Source organism: Neomonachus schauinslandi, chromosome 7 (assembly GCF_002201575.2).
Source record: "Neomonachus schauinslandi chromosome 7, ASM220157v2, whole genome shotgun sequence".
NCBI lineage: Eukaryota > Metazoa > Chordata > Mammalia > Carnivora > Phocidae > Neomonachus > Neomonachus schauinslandi.
The window spans coordinates 143,807,971-143,822,525 of record NC_058409.1 but is presented as its reverse complement, the minus strand read 5'-3'; the positions used below and the strand labels follow the sequence as shown (position 1 = coordinate 143,822,525).

The following is a 14,555-nucleotide window of genomic DNA, read 5'->3' as shown; positions in this document are numbered from 1 at the left end:
GGAGGTGACCTGAGTTTTGGGACATACAGCAAAATAATGGGGCAGTTTTTGAATCTGTGTTCACTGAGCCTCCAAAAAAGAATGACTCATTGAGGAAGACCCCAAAAGCAAAGTTAGGGAATAATTACAAAACTATATTTGGTTTCTAAAGAAAATATTCGCTTATATGTCTAATTCTAAAGAGAAGACTAAATAAACCATTTCAGAGTATGTCCTGTACCTAGGCTCTACAAAGAGACTGTAGTTTGATCAGTGTACTAAAAACAAACGACAAAAATTATCATGATCAGCATGACAGCAACAACCACAGAGCTGACCTAAGATGGAGAAAACAAAGAAAGAAGGTACAGGACCGGGTGTGTCTAGCCTGGGGCCATGGTCACCAACACACGTGGATGAGGTGCGGGCAGAGTCCACAGAATTTATCAAATACCCTCACAAAGACCTGTTCCTGCTACTAATTTGAGGACACACTGCCTGGAGACCAGAGTATGTGTCTCTAGGAAGTCCTGAGCAAGAAAAGGAGAAGCTACAAAGATAAAAAGATCTGTCACGGTTTCTTCCAGTCAAAGCTGAGTCTGTAATCTAAAAATATCTGCAGAGTGCTTAATGCTGTTGTGCCAGGCCCTACACTCAGGGCTCACATTCACATGCTCGTTAAGCTCATAGGAATCATAGACGTAGGTGCTGTGTTATTAGTAAGCTGCCCAAGTTCACACAACTAGCCATGGGGGGCATGGGATGGGGGTTGTGTCTTGAATCCAGACAGTGTGACCTCAGAGCCTAGGCACTTACCATTACACTACATTGAAAAAAAAAAACGAAAAAAACACAATGGCTGCAAGAGAACAATTGACTATATTAACAATATTCAAGAATAAAACTTAATATTCTGGACAACGCTTTAGAAACCAAAGTGGGGAACAGGTTGACTCAGGAAGACAAATGCCCAGATGAAATTTACCCTGGAGCTATTAGGAACATCAGGAATGACACAGAGAAGAGAAAGCGGGAGGAAGGAGCCAATAATCCAAGGGCTTATCAGGCAACAGTATTGCGGGGAAGCATTTGCCCAACTCCAGAGATGATGTTTCAAATGGTGCCCCCACAGCCCCAGAGAGCCAGGGAGCCACGGTTAGGACATTTATTCCACGTTCATCGTCCGCTCCACTGAATAATCTCACTCTGATGTCTCCTTGAACGGGGATACTGGCTAATGCCATGCAGATAGGCCCACAGCTTCCTCTCTCCACAGAGAACCTCCAATAGCTCTCCAAACCCCCCAAAACAATTGTATGATAGGGTGACAAAGCACATTTTAGACAGAAATGCTCACACACATTTTTTCCAACTGAGAAAATGGGGAAGAATTTGTGCTTGGTGTGTAGTATATGCTGTTCTAGAATCCACCACACAGTGTAGGTCCATTTAGTCAGGGAGCTAACTGACACTTGGAAACCCATCCTGCTGTCCCGCGGTGGCCCTTCAGGATGATGACGGGTCCCTGACTGTGGGACCTGCTGTAAAACCAGGACACTCCATTTCCTGGAAAGCCGAGCCTTTTGAAACTCAGCCAGCATCCTGTTCCTTTTCCAAAGACAATAAAAGAGCTGGAATAATCGTTAGACAGACAGCCAAATATCTCCCGCATTTATAGATATAAATCTGGAGGTGGGGGATGTTTGGATCTCGCCAGGCAGTATAATAAGATGCATACTGTTTCCCTTCCATTATTTAAGTTCTGTCTCTTGTTAAACTGTAATTCACCACAAACGAGTGATCTGTCACTCCTGAGTGAATTGAACAAGTCATAAATCAGGCACGGCTTTCTTGTCTACAATGAATGTGAGTGCATGAAAGAGAGATCTGAGTGGTTCTTTAGTCTTTATTGTCGTTAGAGCCTCACATGAATAGAAGGTGTGCTGCCAATTCAGAAAAAAAAGAAAGACATGAGTACGTCAGCTCATTATAAATATATGCACAGAGAAACTGTTTTTCCTCATGTTTGTAAAACACATTGAGTCATGGATTACAGAGCATTTTACAAAATATGTCATAAGAGGAAATATGTTTCATGATATAGGAACTTTTATTTTATACATTTACTTATTAGTGACCACGCAGATAGGAGAAGAGATCCATAAGATAATAAACGTGAGTAATGAGAAAAAAAGCTTCAACATTTCTGTGATTTTGACCATGTAAAACCAAATCCTGAACATCCAAATGGATCCTTCCATTCTGTATTCTCTCTAATGTATCAACTCCTGTATCCGTCTCGAGGCCCCTCATGTTCGGTGGTTCAGTCCGATGACTGACCAGATCATCGATAGGTTCTTGATATAGAAATATTTGTCCAAATTAATGCCAATGGATATTGAAGACAGAAAGGAATTCCAATTTGCCAACTCCACAAAAGTCTTACTAGAATCAGAATCTACCATAAATCCTTTTTCAATCAAAAGCCACCTTGTAATACACTCACCAAAGGCCGACTAGAAGATGGCTGGGCATGGAGCCCATATGGGCTGTGGCTCTGCCCATCCCAGCTTGAAACCCTGGGTTGGACCATGGACACCTGGAATGTTCTTTCATCCCGTATGACAATCCAGGGCACAAAAGACCTACTTTGCCATAAGGATTAAAGAGACTGGTACACAGTAGACTCTCAATAAGTGGTGCCTATAATTATTATTTCACGATTTACTCTTGATTTCCCTCTTACTAATTTATACTTAGTAGGACTCCACATAATGATAATAAATAATCAAACATGCAAATGTTAAACTTAAAGGTGATCAAAATTTGAGAAAGATAAATAAAGCCATGCTGAATGCAAGCTATTCCACAAAAAGGAAAGGAGTTAATGGAAATGATCTTTAGACATGACACAGCGAGCCAGGTATTTTTAATTCCTAAATTTGCTGGTGTCCGTCACTACCAAAACAATTTCCATATATATTCCTAGATTTCATACCCTCTCTCACTGTGCACATTTTTTCCCTTGTTACGCCTACATGAAAATCTGCTGCAGGGTGTTCCAAAGTAAACTAATTTCATCTAGGTATTTAGTAAGCATGGATAATTACACTAAAATTAAATTAAGTACAATGCGGTTTAAAAGGCATTGATGTACTAAAGCTTTCCCTAAGACTTCCAGTAAAAGACAGACAGACAGACAGATGGGTATGTTTGTATGTGTGTATATGTGTCTGTGTGGGGGTCACATACATACATACCTTATTGGGGCGCATGTATATATGGCTCAATACTTCCACCTACTGGCTGTGTGAACTTAGTCATTATTTCACAGCACACATTCTGTGTCCTGTTCTAGAACGACAGTACCACCACCCAATATGTATCACTGGGGGAATCAGAGGTGATGAGCGACAAGTGCCTAGCACTTAAGATATAGATCACCGTTCATTTGTATATGCAAATTAAAATCTAAATATGTATGTGATGTATGCAAAATATGTGAATTAACATTGGCACACATATCGGTAAACATATCAGTATTTATTTAACAAACTAAATCATAAACCCCTCCATCATCAGCTACTCACCACCTATGGCGGGGTAGGGGGTTGGCGGTGCTGGGCTCTGGGTGTGCGGGCAACTGACCGACAGAGCTCATGCCCTCAGGGGACAGAGTGAGGAAAACAAACAAGACAAACCAACAAGCAATCACAGTGATGACAAGTACAATGAAGACCACCAGCAGCGAGGTGAATTCAAGAACTGGGAAGGAGAGGATCAGAGAAAAGGCAGAGGGAAGGTTGGGGAGGGGCCACCAGGCCAAGAGCAGGAGGGACCACAGCTAAGAGGAGACCCCAAGAGTGGTCAGGAATGGAATGAAGCTCATGTTGGAATGAAGGAATCCACCCAACAGGAGAAGGCCAGGATAGCAACCCAGACAGGAGTTGGGATGTCAACTGCCCCTGCAGAGTCACTGAAGAGTTTGAAAAAAAGGTTTATGATCCACGTTCCTGCGGTGGCAGTGGTCAGGGAAAAGGGGGACGGGGCCCCAAGCATGTCCTGAGTGGTCACTGACGGCACCTGGATCCCCGAGTCCTTCACTCCCTGAGCGTCCAGCAGAAAGAAACCATTGCGTCAAACCAGAAACGTGGTTCCAGCCGACTTGATTCCTTCTTGCTTCCAGGGGAATATGACCTGGTGAAAATGTGGTATTTGCATGGATTTGCTGATTCTAGCAGGAGCAGCCAGTACCAAGGGGACCTGTGCTGTCCCTCCCTGAAGGAGATCTGCCCCCTCTGTGTGAGGACTCACGCTGCAAGCCCAAGGCTCTCCCTGGAATTCTGCCTCGAGGTCTAGAGGAGCTTCGCTAACTGGCCGTCAGCTAGATGTTCTCGCTCAAACTGACAAACACATCCTCGTCTGTTCTCCCTCAATCTGTTCTAACCACAAAGCCTCCGCAACCTTTCCCTTCTCCCATAAGCATCTACCATGTCACACGTTCCTAGGCTCAGTTTGTTCAAACGAATTTCACGACTATGCATTTCTGAATATTTTCAAAACAGAAAGTTTCCACTTACCACGTTCATTTTTTCCTGATTATATTTTCAATGCAGCAGTTCACTTCTTTTAAGAATGAATCATTGAGCCTGCAGAATTGTGAATCAAAAGCTAGGAATTTTTTAAAAATTGCCATATTAACCTGAATTCAAAGATCTTAGAAATATTTTAGTGTTTATAAAATGGTTTTAAAGAGGAAGAGGACAAGATGTGAGAGCTCACTGGAAAAGGATATCAGGCTGTAAGAGTATGTGGTTAGAACACATCAACCTGAATGACTGTTCGGTCTTTGTCTCCTGAGCTGACCTGGGCCAGGGCAAGGCAGAAGCCCAAAGGACAGACTCTACTCTCCAATATGTAGCAGTGCATGATATAACGTGAGAGGCCACTGAGGGGCTACAAAGAGTTTAACAGAATATTATGGAGACAAATTTACTGAAACACATAGGCCTGGGGATCCTATAAACAGGATGACAATATGAGTTATGAGCCAAATGGGAGCACTTTTGAGAGGGACAGGGAGCAATGTTATAATCATGCCAGGGTGGCAGGAGGGACCTAGGGCTGTCGCAAGGAAACAGCTCATGATCTCTAGACAATACATTGAACCATTTTCCTGCCTGGTAATGTAAGTACTAGAAAATTTCTATACAATATATTATATTCTCTCTAATGGGACATAACTTCTCCATGTGGATTTCTGTTTTGTTTGATGCAGGTCTCCGTATGACTTGGTGTATCGAGTTGGTGCCTTTGGCCACATATTAACTTGGTGGGGGAAAGAAGGGCTCATTCATCCATTCTCTTCTGAAATGTGCAAATTGAAAGTCCAAATGACTGACTGGTGAGTACAGAGCTGTCACCACAAGACTGAAGGGATTCTGTGCTCCCCCAGTTTCAGGCATTCAGCCCAGAGACCCATCAGTGCACCACACTGCTTGCAAAGGGCACCACAAGAACCGATTCCTTCATGTCGCTTAACAAACTTTTGTGCCCATGAAGGACCCTTTTAAATTATGCCACAGGCCCTTCTGGGTTGGGTTTAATAATTGCCGTTCATCTCATCTCTTTTTGCAAGTTTTTTTTTTTTTTAAGATTTTATTTATTTATTTGACAGAGAGAGACACAGTGAGAGAGGGAACACAAGCAGGGGGAGCGGGAGAGGGAGAAGCAGGCCTCCCGCTGAGCAGGGAGCCCGATGCGGGGCTCGATCCCAGAGCCCTGGGATCATGACCCGAGCTGAAGGCAGACGCTTAACGACTGAGCCACCCAGGTGCCCCTCTTTTTGCAAGTTTTTACCGGTAAGGAAACCCTCCTCACCTTCTCCGAAGTCCCCCTACCCCTCTTCTGTGGTAGCTCCTGCATAAAAACGTGGACCTCGGGAGGGAGATGGAGGCAGGTTATGATGTTGCTGTTTCCTAAGATGTGGATGAGATGGAGGGGAGGAGGGAGCACATGGAAGGGGGAGGATGCAAGCTCCGGAGTGTGTGTGTTTGCAAATCCCAGTTCATGTACACATCAGCCTAGTGGCTCTGGTTCAGGGGGCGAGTCCCTGTGACCACAGCTTGCTCATCTGTAAAATAAGGACAATGTCATCTCCCTTGGCGAATTTTGTGGAGGATTACAGGTGGCGCATGTATGGAGTCTCCCATCCACCTGGCAAGTTCTAAAGAGCCACTGCGACCCCTGTGATATAGATAATCAGATTGGGTTTACAGCACAATTTCCAATAGGCCTGCAACCCACTCAAGATGGACAACTGCCCGATGTCCCACCAATTAGAAAATGGCTGGGCCCCATGTCACCCAACTGCTCACATGCTCTAGGTTGAGAGCTACAACCTCACATGTGAGATGTCAGGCTTTAGCCTCACAGCTAAAGAGAGCTCACCGAAGAGAGCCCACTGTTCACAACGACACCCCTTTTAAGCATCTCCCCAGATGCCCGTTTAATAAAATATAAAACCAGGCTGCTGACTAGGCAATTGTGATTTTTGTTCTGGTTTTCCTGGGCTTCTTTCCCTTGATAAAGACTTGACTTTTCCTACACAAACATACTTCATTCCTAGGCTCCACTTGTCCGTATTTTGCTTGTTCTGTGAACACTGCCTCCAATTTATAAATTTCTTGCTCTAGCAAATGTCGTCCATCCAGGGAGACCCTAGAGCAGATGATTCACACCATTAGGGACTGTGCTGTGTAGACTCTGCCAAAAGTGAACTCATTCACTGTCCCCAGGACGAGACCAAAAGAGTCACTCTGGCCTGGCCATGCCTACAGCTCCGAGAGGCATCATCTGTTCTCAGGGAGAAGCACTGAGCTCCTTCACCAGGCACCTGTCTTCAGGGTGAGGAGAAACAATTTCTCCTTGAGTTAAGCACAGAGGGGATTTTCTCCCTCTAAGTAAATTATCCTTAATCATTAGGAGGTTACTCATTGTACTTTAAAGACCTCAAAGAGTCTACTTAAGGCACGGGGAACATCATTAAAGTATTTCAAACCAGGAGAAGTTGAGATTGTAACGAAAAGAGTTCTCTCTTGGCTAGAAACATAATAGCTCATGTGAAATAATATTGTTAAAATGAGAAGGCCTTTGATGTCAGGTCTGTCTGCTTCCACATGAGGTCCTGGTTGGAATCTGCAGAAATAGAAGGAGCTGGGGACCTCATCAGGACCCCGTGGACAGGCAAACACTACCCCCAGAGAAGAAAAATGAACAGGTCACCAAGTGTTAATAAGATGATGTCCATGTAGATATCTATGCTGACTTATGAAGGCTCATTTATGAATTAGCTTTTCCAAGTTCCTACCAAGGTTTTTTTTTTTTTTTTTCCCTCTGTGAAAGCATGTAGTTCCCTCAGAACCCACAAACTGAATTTGCACACTATTAATTTGGAAATGTCATTTTCCCCTCTTTCATGGGTTTATTGTTCCCCCAATTTGATTGCCAATTTCTTTTTTTTTTCTTTTTTTTTTTTTAAAGATTTTATTTATTTATTTGAGAGAGAGAGAATGAGAGACAGAGAGCATGAGAGGGAGGAGGGTCAGAGGGAGAAGCAGACTCCCTGCCGAGCAGGGAGCCCGATGCGGGACTCGATCCTGGGACTCCAGGATCATGACCTGAGCCGAAGGCAGTCGCTTAACCAACTGAGCCACCCAGGCGCCCGATTGCCAATTTCTTGAAGGCAAGTTTTATATCTTCCCTATTTTAAGCATTGACCATTAAACATTTATTATCCTGCCTTACAGTAATCATTTAATAAAGGTTATTAACAATGAGTATTTTAATGCATTAAAACTGTTAAGGTATTTCTCTAAACACATAAATTTGTTTTCAGAGTGATTTTGGCACAGGGGGATAAATCTGATGTTGAAACTTACATTCATTACAAAGCACATAACTCAATGTTTCAAATTCCTCCAAAACATTATCCAATCGATTGCGTTGTGTTTGATAAGGGAATAAATAATGGTTGAGAAGGAGTGTCTAAATCAGATGACAAAAGAAGTTTTTTCAGACCTGAATCAGTTTCAAACATATAAATCTATTTTTTTTAATTCTTGGTTACAATTCCTATGACACATTCCATTTGTTTAACAACACCGTTCACATTTCTACTATTTACAAAATGTGCTTATCTCCTAACTCATTCAACAAACATGGATGGAGTGTGAACTGTGTTTCAGACTAAGTGAGATCCTGAGCACACAAAGACAGCTCACATATAATCCCTGCCCTCAAGAAATTCAAACACATGTGGGGCAAGCAAAGAAGCAAACTACTCATCTAGTAGCTCATCTATTCGAAAAATATTGATGGGTGCTTACTATGTGCCCAGCACTGTTGAAAGCATGCGGGACACGTCAGTGAACAAAACACATTAGCCCAGCCACTGGGGAACCTCCATTCTAAGGGAGGAAGGAGACAAGCACTAAAGGGTGTAAGAGTTAAGGATAAAAGCTGAGCATGGTAAGAGGGACCAAGCAGGCTTAGATGGGAGAGGGGGTCACTTCACATAAGGCGGTTGGGGGATGTCTATTGAGAAGCCCCATCTGAGCAAAAACTGGAAGGAGCTAAACCAGTTGGCCAGGTAGATTTGGGGGGGGGGATGCTTTTCAGATAGAAAGGGGCCAGCAAACCACAGTCTGCCGGCCAACCCTACCCGCTAGCTATAAATAAAGTTTTATGAGCACACAGCCACTGTGAGTGATCAGGTGGGCACCGGCGATGGCCACTATGAGGGAGGAACTGAAAAGCTGCAATGGGGACAACTTGGACTGCAAAGCTTAAGCTGTCGTCTCTCTGGGTTTGGCTGATCCCTGGGAACAGTAAAGAGCCAGCAGCCCTGTGCAACATTTAAGAGGCCAAAGCAGAGGAAGCAAGGGGTGGGAAGAAGAGTGAAGACACAGGGGTAAGAGGAGGCCATGGGTAGGGCCTTGGCATTTTCTGTAAGTGGAATGGGGACTCTGTGCACTTCAGGCAGGTTGTTGGAATGAGAGCAGGTGTTTATGCTGCATCCCTGGGGACATTCGAGGCTCTATAGGTTCTTACCCAGGGCTCCCTGCGTCCTGGAGGGAGGTGAGCCTGGACAGGCTGATGCCACCATGTGCCCGAAGATTACCCCCGGAGCATGGAGGTTCCTGAGAGGCTGGGGTGGCCAAAGAGCCCCGGCTTGCTGTGCTCAGTCCACATGTCCTGAAGAACATTTTTGTGTGTCTGTGTGCTTCCCTTAGACTGAGGTGTCTGTGTGCTTATTTCTGTCAAGCCTTTACTACAGTCCTTTGAGGGAAGAGTTCAGCCACAGAATGAGCAAGATGCAATGCACTTCAGCCTGATGCCTAGGAGAGGGGCCCCCCTTCCCCAGAGATCGCGGGGTTGTGCTCAGTAGACAGGGCGGCAGCTTACGTGAACAGCCTGTCCACAGCAGTGGTCTGGAGAACGCAAGGAAGAAACAGGTGAAACCCAGCTGTGCCTTCGGCAAAGGGGAGACAGCACTGTCTGCTAAGAATGAGATGCTAGCGTCGAGACAAGGAGGCTGAGGAGTGGGCAGAGGACTGCCCCATACACAGCACAGAAAGAAGAGTGGGGTTGTCGCCAGAAGTAAGGTGCTGTGCTGTAAGGTGGCAACATTTGAGCATTTCTTGATTAGCCCACCATTATAGGTTGAATTGTATCCTGCCATCCCCAAAAATATGTTGAAGTCCTAACCTCCAGTACCTATAAATGAGACCTTATTTGAAATGGGGTCATGGCAGATTGAATTAAGAGGAGGTCATACTGGAGTATGGTGGGCCCCTAATCCAGGATGACCAGTGTTCTTACGTGAAGATGGCCAAGCAAGGACACAGAGATACACAGGGAGGAGCCCATGTGAAGAACGAGGCAAAGACTATAGTGATTTGCCACAAGCCAAGGAATATCTGGGACTACCAGAGCTGCAAGAGGCAAGGAATGGGTCTCTTCTATAATCTTCAAAGGCTACTGAGTTTTTCCTGTATAAGGTAACTAATCGAATTATGGAAAGGGCCACCTCTGTGTATAGGCGAATTGTCCTATGCACAAATTAATCACAAGCACCAAATCTGAAGACAAAAATTGTGCTGACCATAGTTAGAAGGTCCTATCCTCCAGACCTCTTTCCTGCTGAGACAATTCTCTTTTGTCAAACAAAATTGTTGGTAAAACCCGAAAAACGTCCAAGATGAAGAAGTGAGTTCTGGTTATGATCATGGGTGAGCAGCTGTTAGCTGGGTGATAGCCTGAGATGAGTAAGTAATGAACACTGTGAGTTCACATCTGAGAGTGAGTGTCATGAAACCATACCTTCAATCAGCAGGCCCCGGGGTTTCTATTTCCCCAAAGTGGGAGCTCCAATGCCAAGGGAGTTGCCTGCCGACCCCATGGGGGTGGCTCATGTCTCCTCATTCAACAGGTCAGAGTCTGCATATTCTTTTTTTTTTTTCTTAGATATTATTTATTTATTTGACAGAGAGAGAGACAGCGAGAGAGGGAACACGAGCAGGGGGAGTGTGAGAGGAAGAAGCAGGCTTCCCGCTAAGCAGGGAGCCCGATGGGAGGCTCGATCCCAGGACCCTGGGATCATGACCTGAGCTGAAGGCAGATGCCCAGCAGCTGAGCCACCCAGGCGCCCCATATTCTTAACTGAACACACCAGCTCCGGGTTTTCCAGCACACCCGCTCAGCTCTATCAAGAATAAATCCAAACCTCTGCTCTCCATTTGCTCACTCCGTGCCTTGATTCTCAATCAGCTGAAAACTCTGGAGAAGAATCTAAACGCCTCCTTGAATGGGTCCCTAAAAATCACAACAGGAAATTAGGACTCTTTTTTTGGATACTGCAGAACGAACTTTGTTTTCAGCTTGTTTGGGTTTCTTTATTTGTTTTCGTCTCACTGAAGGAGAAAGAAATCTGTACATTTTTATAAAAAGATGGCAGTTATCACTAGAGAGGAAGAAATCTGAGGCTAGGGCAAAAAAAAAAAAAAAAGAAGGGATAACAGATACAGCAACAATCTCAAGTAAAGAAAGAAAATGACTCCAGAACACAGTGGGGAACTGAGACCAGGGCATCTGGTCACGGAGCAGATGGGATGCAAAGCAGGGATTCCAATGAGGTCAAGAAGAACAGAGGCCCCTGCTTCCAGGCTCAGCAGGGGGACAGAAGCAGAACTAAGTGGGGTCAGAGGCCAGAATCTGTCCTGGATGGTCCATCAGAGTCGAAAACAGGGCCAACCAGCAGTAGAAACGGTATCTCGGGGTTCAGTAGAAGGCACTGCCCCAACAGGGCCCAGGAGAGGGAAGAAACACTCAACATTCAAGAACTCTCTGCCCTCTGCCCGGGGAGTGGGGGCCTTCCTTTGTGGGGGGGGGGGGGGGGGCGGGGCTGAGGGCAACAGGGTCATTCAGGGTCATGGGAATGAAGATGACAAGGTAGGTTGAGTGGTGGCTCTACCATGTTTACCTTGGACTAATTTTCAATTTCTACAGTTGTTGGATTCTATCATATATAAACAGCAGCACCTTTTAGGTACCTAAAACATGATTCATTATGTTGGCCAAATGACAGCACACCTATGGTGACTGTGGTAAGCAGGGTTAGCTCTCCCACTGCCCTTCTCACATCCCCTGACTCTCAGACAGAAAGGCTTCCACCCAGACGTTAATGGAATCAGACCATCTGATCAGCCAGCGGGCACTGGAGTCACATGCAAAGAAATAGTCAGTGTTTTTAACTCATGCTATGACCGGAGTTATTTTTCCAGGATATTCTTCAGGGGGTCACTTTTGGGGGAAAAAAAGAGAGAGAGAGAGAGAGAGAAACGGTACTCCTAATTACTTTTTACTTTGCTTTGGACAAACTCTAATTACAATGCCTTTGACTGGGGGGCAGGTGATTTTGATTTGTAACTGGAAACTTTGCATGGTCAGTAAAAATCAAATGAACAGAAAGAAGAGCTTTAAGCTAAACAGATGAAAGCTTCAGGGCCCGAAGGGGACTGAAACCAGTTCAACAGAAATAATGTTAATGAAGAAAAGCTAGGTACAGCTTCAGTTTAGGAAAACAATTCATGTTGCCCTTTGGAAGGGTACAGAGTCATTTAAATTACTAGAGAAATCTGAGGAGGATATTCTCTTCTCTACAATGGAATCTTTTAAAGGCAACCTGGGGGCTGGTTTGACTCTATTACTTGGAAAAATGCTTTATATATACCTTCAGGAATAAATATGCTTAAATAATGAGCTTAAGCCAGTCGTTCTCAACCAGAGGCATTTTCTCCCCCAGGAGACGTTTGGAAACTTCTGGAAATTTTTTTATTGTCACAACTAGGTAGAGGGGGATGCTACTGCATCTAGTGAGTATAGATCGGCTAGAGATACTGCTAAGCATCCCATGAAAACCAGGAGAGCCCCGCACCACACACACATCAAAGAATTATCTTTTCCAAAATGTCAGTAGTGCTGAGGTTGAGAAATTCCCATCTACATAATTAGCTTGTACTTGACAGAAGGCCAGTAAATCTTTGTAGAACTCGAAAGCTCAAAATAATAAATAATATAAGGGCAATTTCAAGATTTCATCTTTGTGCAAGCTACCAAATAAAGGGATGACATGTGATGCACGTATCTATCCATAACACTGTGTGTGTGTGTGTGTGTGCATGTGCAAGCACATTCACACATGAACACACATACAGAGGGCTCAATTTTAGCTGGCACCCCTCACTCAGGACATTGAACAAAGCCAACCTCTATTCTGACTGCTTAGTGAGCACATGACCAATTTCTAGTCCAAGACTGAAGCCTTTTGGGAAGACACAGCTTCTCCTGCTGCTGCATATTGTCACACCTGGATGCAGTGCCTGAAATTGCATCAGCGATTCTGCATGCCCAGCAGAGTCAGTCTGAGGACCACACTGCCACAACGTGGATGGCAGAGAGACCAGTGACAGAGCTCACTGATGCTCGCGCCATCGAAGGAAGTAACCCCGAAGATGCGTATCCCAGTGCTCTGGTTATGTGACTCGATACTTTTTTAAACTGATCAAGCTCTTTGGAGCTACCTGTGGCCAAACCTATTCTCTTACCCAGTGTCTGAACATTTCATGAAATGCTAGTAACTTCCTGCTTTTAGATATATAATGAGAAGTTAAGAAAGAATACACATGAATCTACAGATATCTCTGATATGACATCAAATTTCCTGAACTTCAAACACCAGCGTAAAGAACAGCCTAAGTTCGATGTATGGTCAAGTCAACATTAGCCCTGTTGTCCTGGTCTCCAGCATCGACAGTATCTCTTCCCCTTCTACTCCGAAAGAGCGCCGCGCAGATGCCCTTCCACACTGACAAACAAAACAAGTGACATTTTGATTTCCTGAGAAAATGAAGAAATTGTTTTTCTTCGGAAGCGGCAGCAGCTTGCTTTTGAGCACAAGTAACCAGGCATTACAGACAAACGAGGTGGGGCACCTCCAGTGACGGGAAGACTCACCATTGAGCCATTTGGAGTTGTACTGCGCCGTGCGGAGAGGAGGCAAGATGCCCAGACTCCGGTAAATGGCAGGATCCCGTCCGGGAAAATCCATGGCCGTAGCAGCGTACAACTCCCCACCGGCCGTGAGGAGAGCCGTGGAATTGTGCTGGGGACTGTAGGGGCAGCGAGCCATGCCACTGATCTGATCATGGATCTCGGTCAGGTTATTCAACTGTGGGGGAAGACAAGAGAGACGAAACCAATTATCCCCCAGGAAAGCCCTAGAACAGGGTCAGCCCGACCCGCAAATGACGCATGTGCAATAAACTCTCTGGGGCTCAGGATAAGACACGACAGATGTGTGCACTCCGACTTTGATGAAAACGCCCTGCGGTGGACTTGGATGGAGGATCCACCAATCATCTCCCTCATCCTCCCTTCAGAGCTGTGGGACCTCACACTATTAAACTCTCACCAAAAAAAGAAAAAAGAAAAAAAAAAAGAAATAAGTTGACTGTACATGGGTCCCCTTGATAACGCATGGGTACTGCAGATCTTTCCACTTCAATAGAGAAAACTTCAATATTTAGAGAAACACAAACCACAATATAGATTCTGTACAATTTTATCACCCTAAGTGAATTAAAATGCTATGAATAGCTCCAAACTCTGCTCACAGATAAGGATGCGTGCTCTTTCGGACTGTGTAGCCCAAATTTCCAACACTTTATTTTGTCAGTTTTCAGACAGCCAACTCGGGGTCTTGCAGGCATCTGGTGTGAACCCAGCTTCTCAGTTGCTGGTTTCCCAACCCATCCTTGAATGAGAAAAGTTCCACTGGCTTCTTCATCCTGACCTGGGTGGTAGCAGAACACAGGGCTAGACAGGGGACCCACACACACTGCTCACTCTGCCGTCAGAGGTTTAGCTCCGGGCAAGTTACTTAAATTCTTTATATCTCAAACTCTTGTTTTAATACAACAGGGACCCAAAGGATAAACACAACCTGGGGTAGATAA

General features: G+C 44.9%; 1 protein-coding gene across 1 annotated transcript in view; it reads right to left on the bottom strand.

Moving 5' to 3' along the window:
* The window catches only part of SEMA5A (semaphorin 5A), a 297,610-nt gene that overhangs the window by 139,462 nt on the left and 143,593 nt on the right, over positions 1–14,555 (bottom strand). Inside the window, 1 exon segment of the mRNA XM_021702499.1 lies at positions 13,555–13,768. Coding sequence (XP_021558174.1) covers positions 13,555–13,768 — 214 coding nt within the window.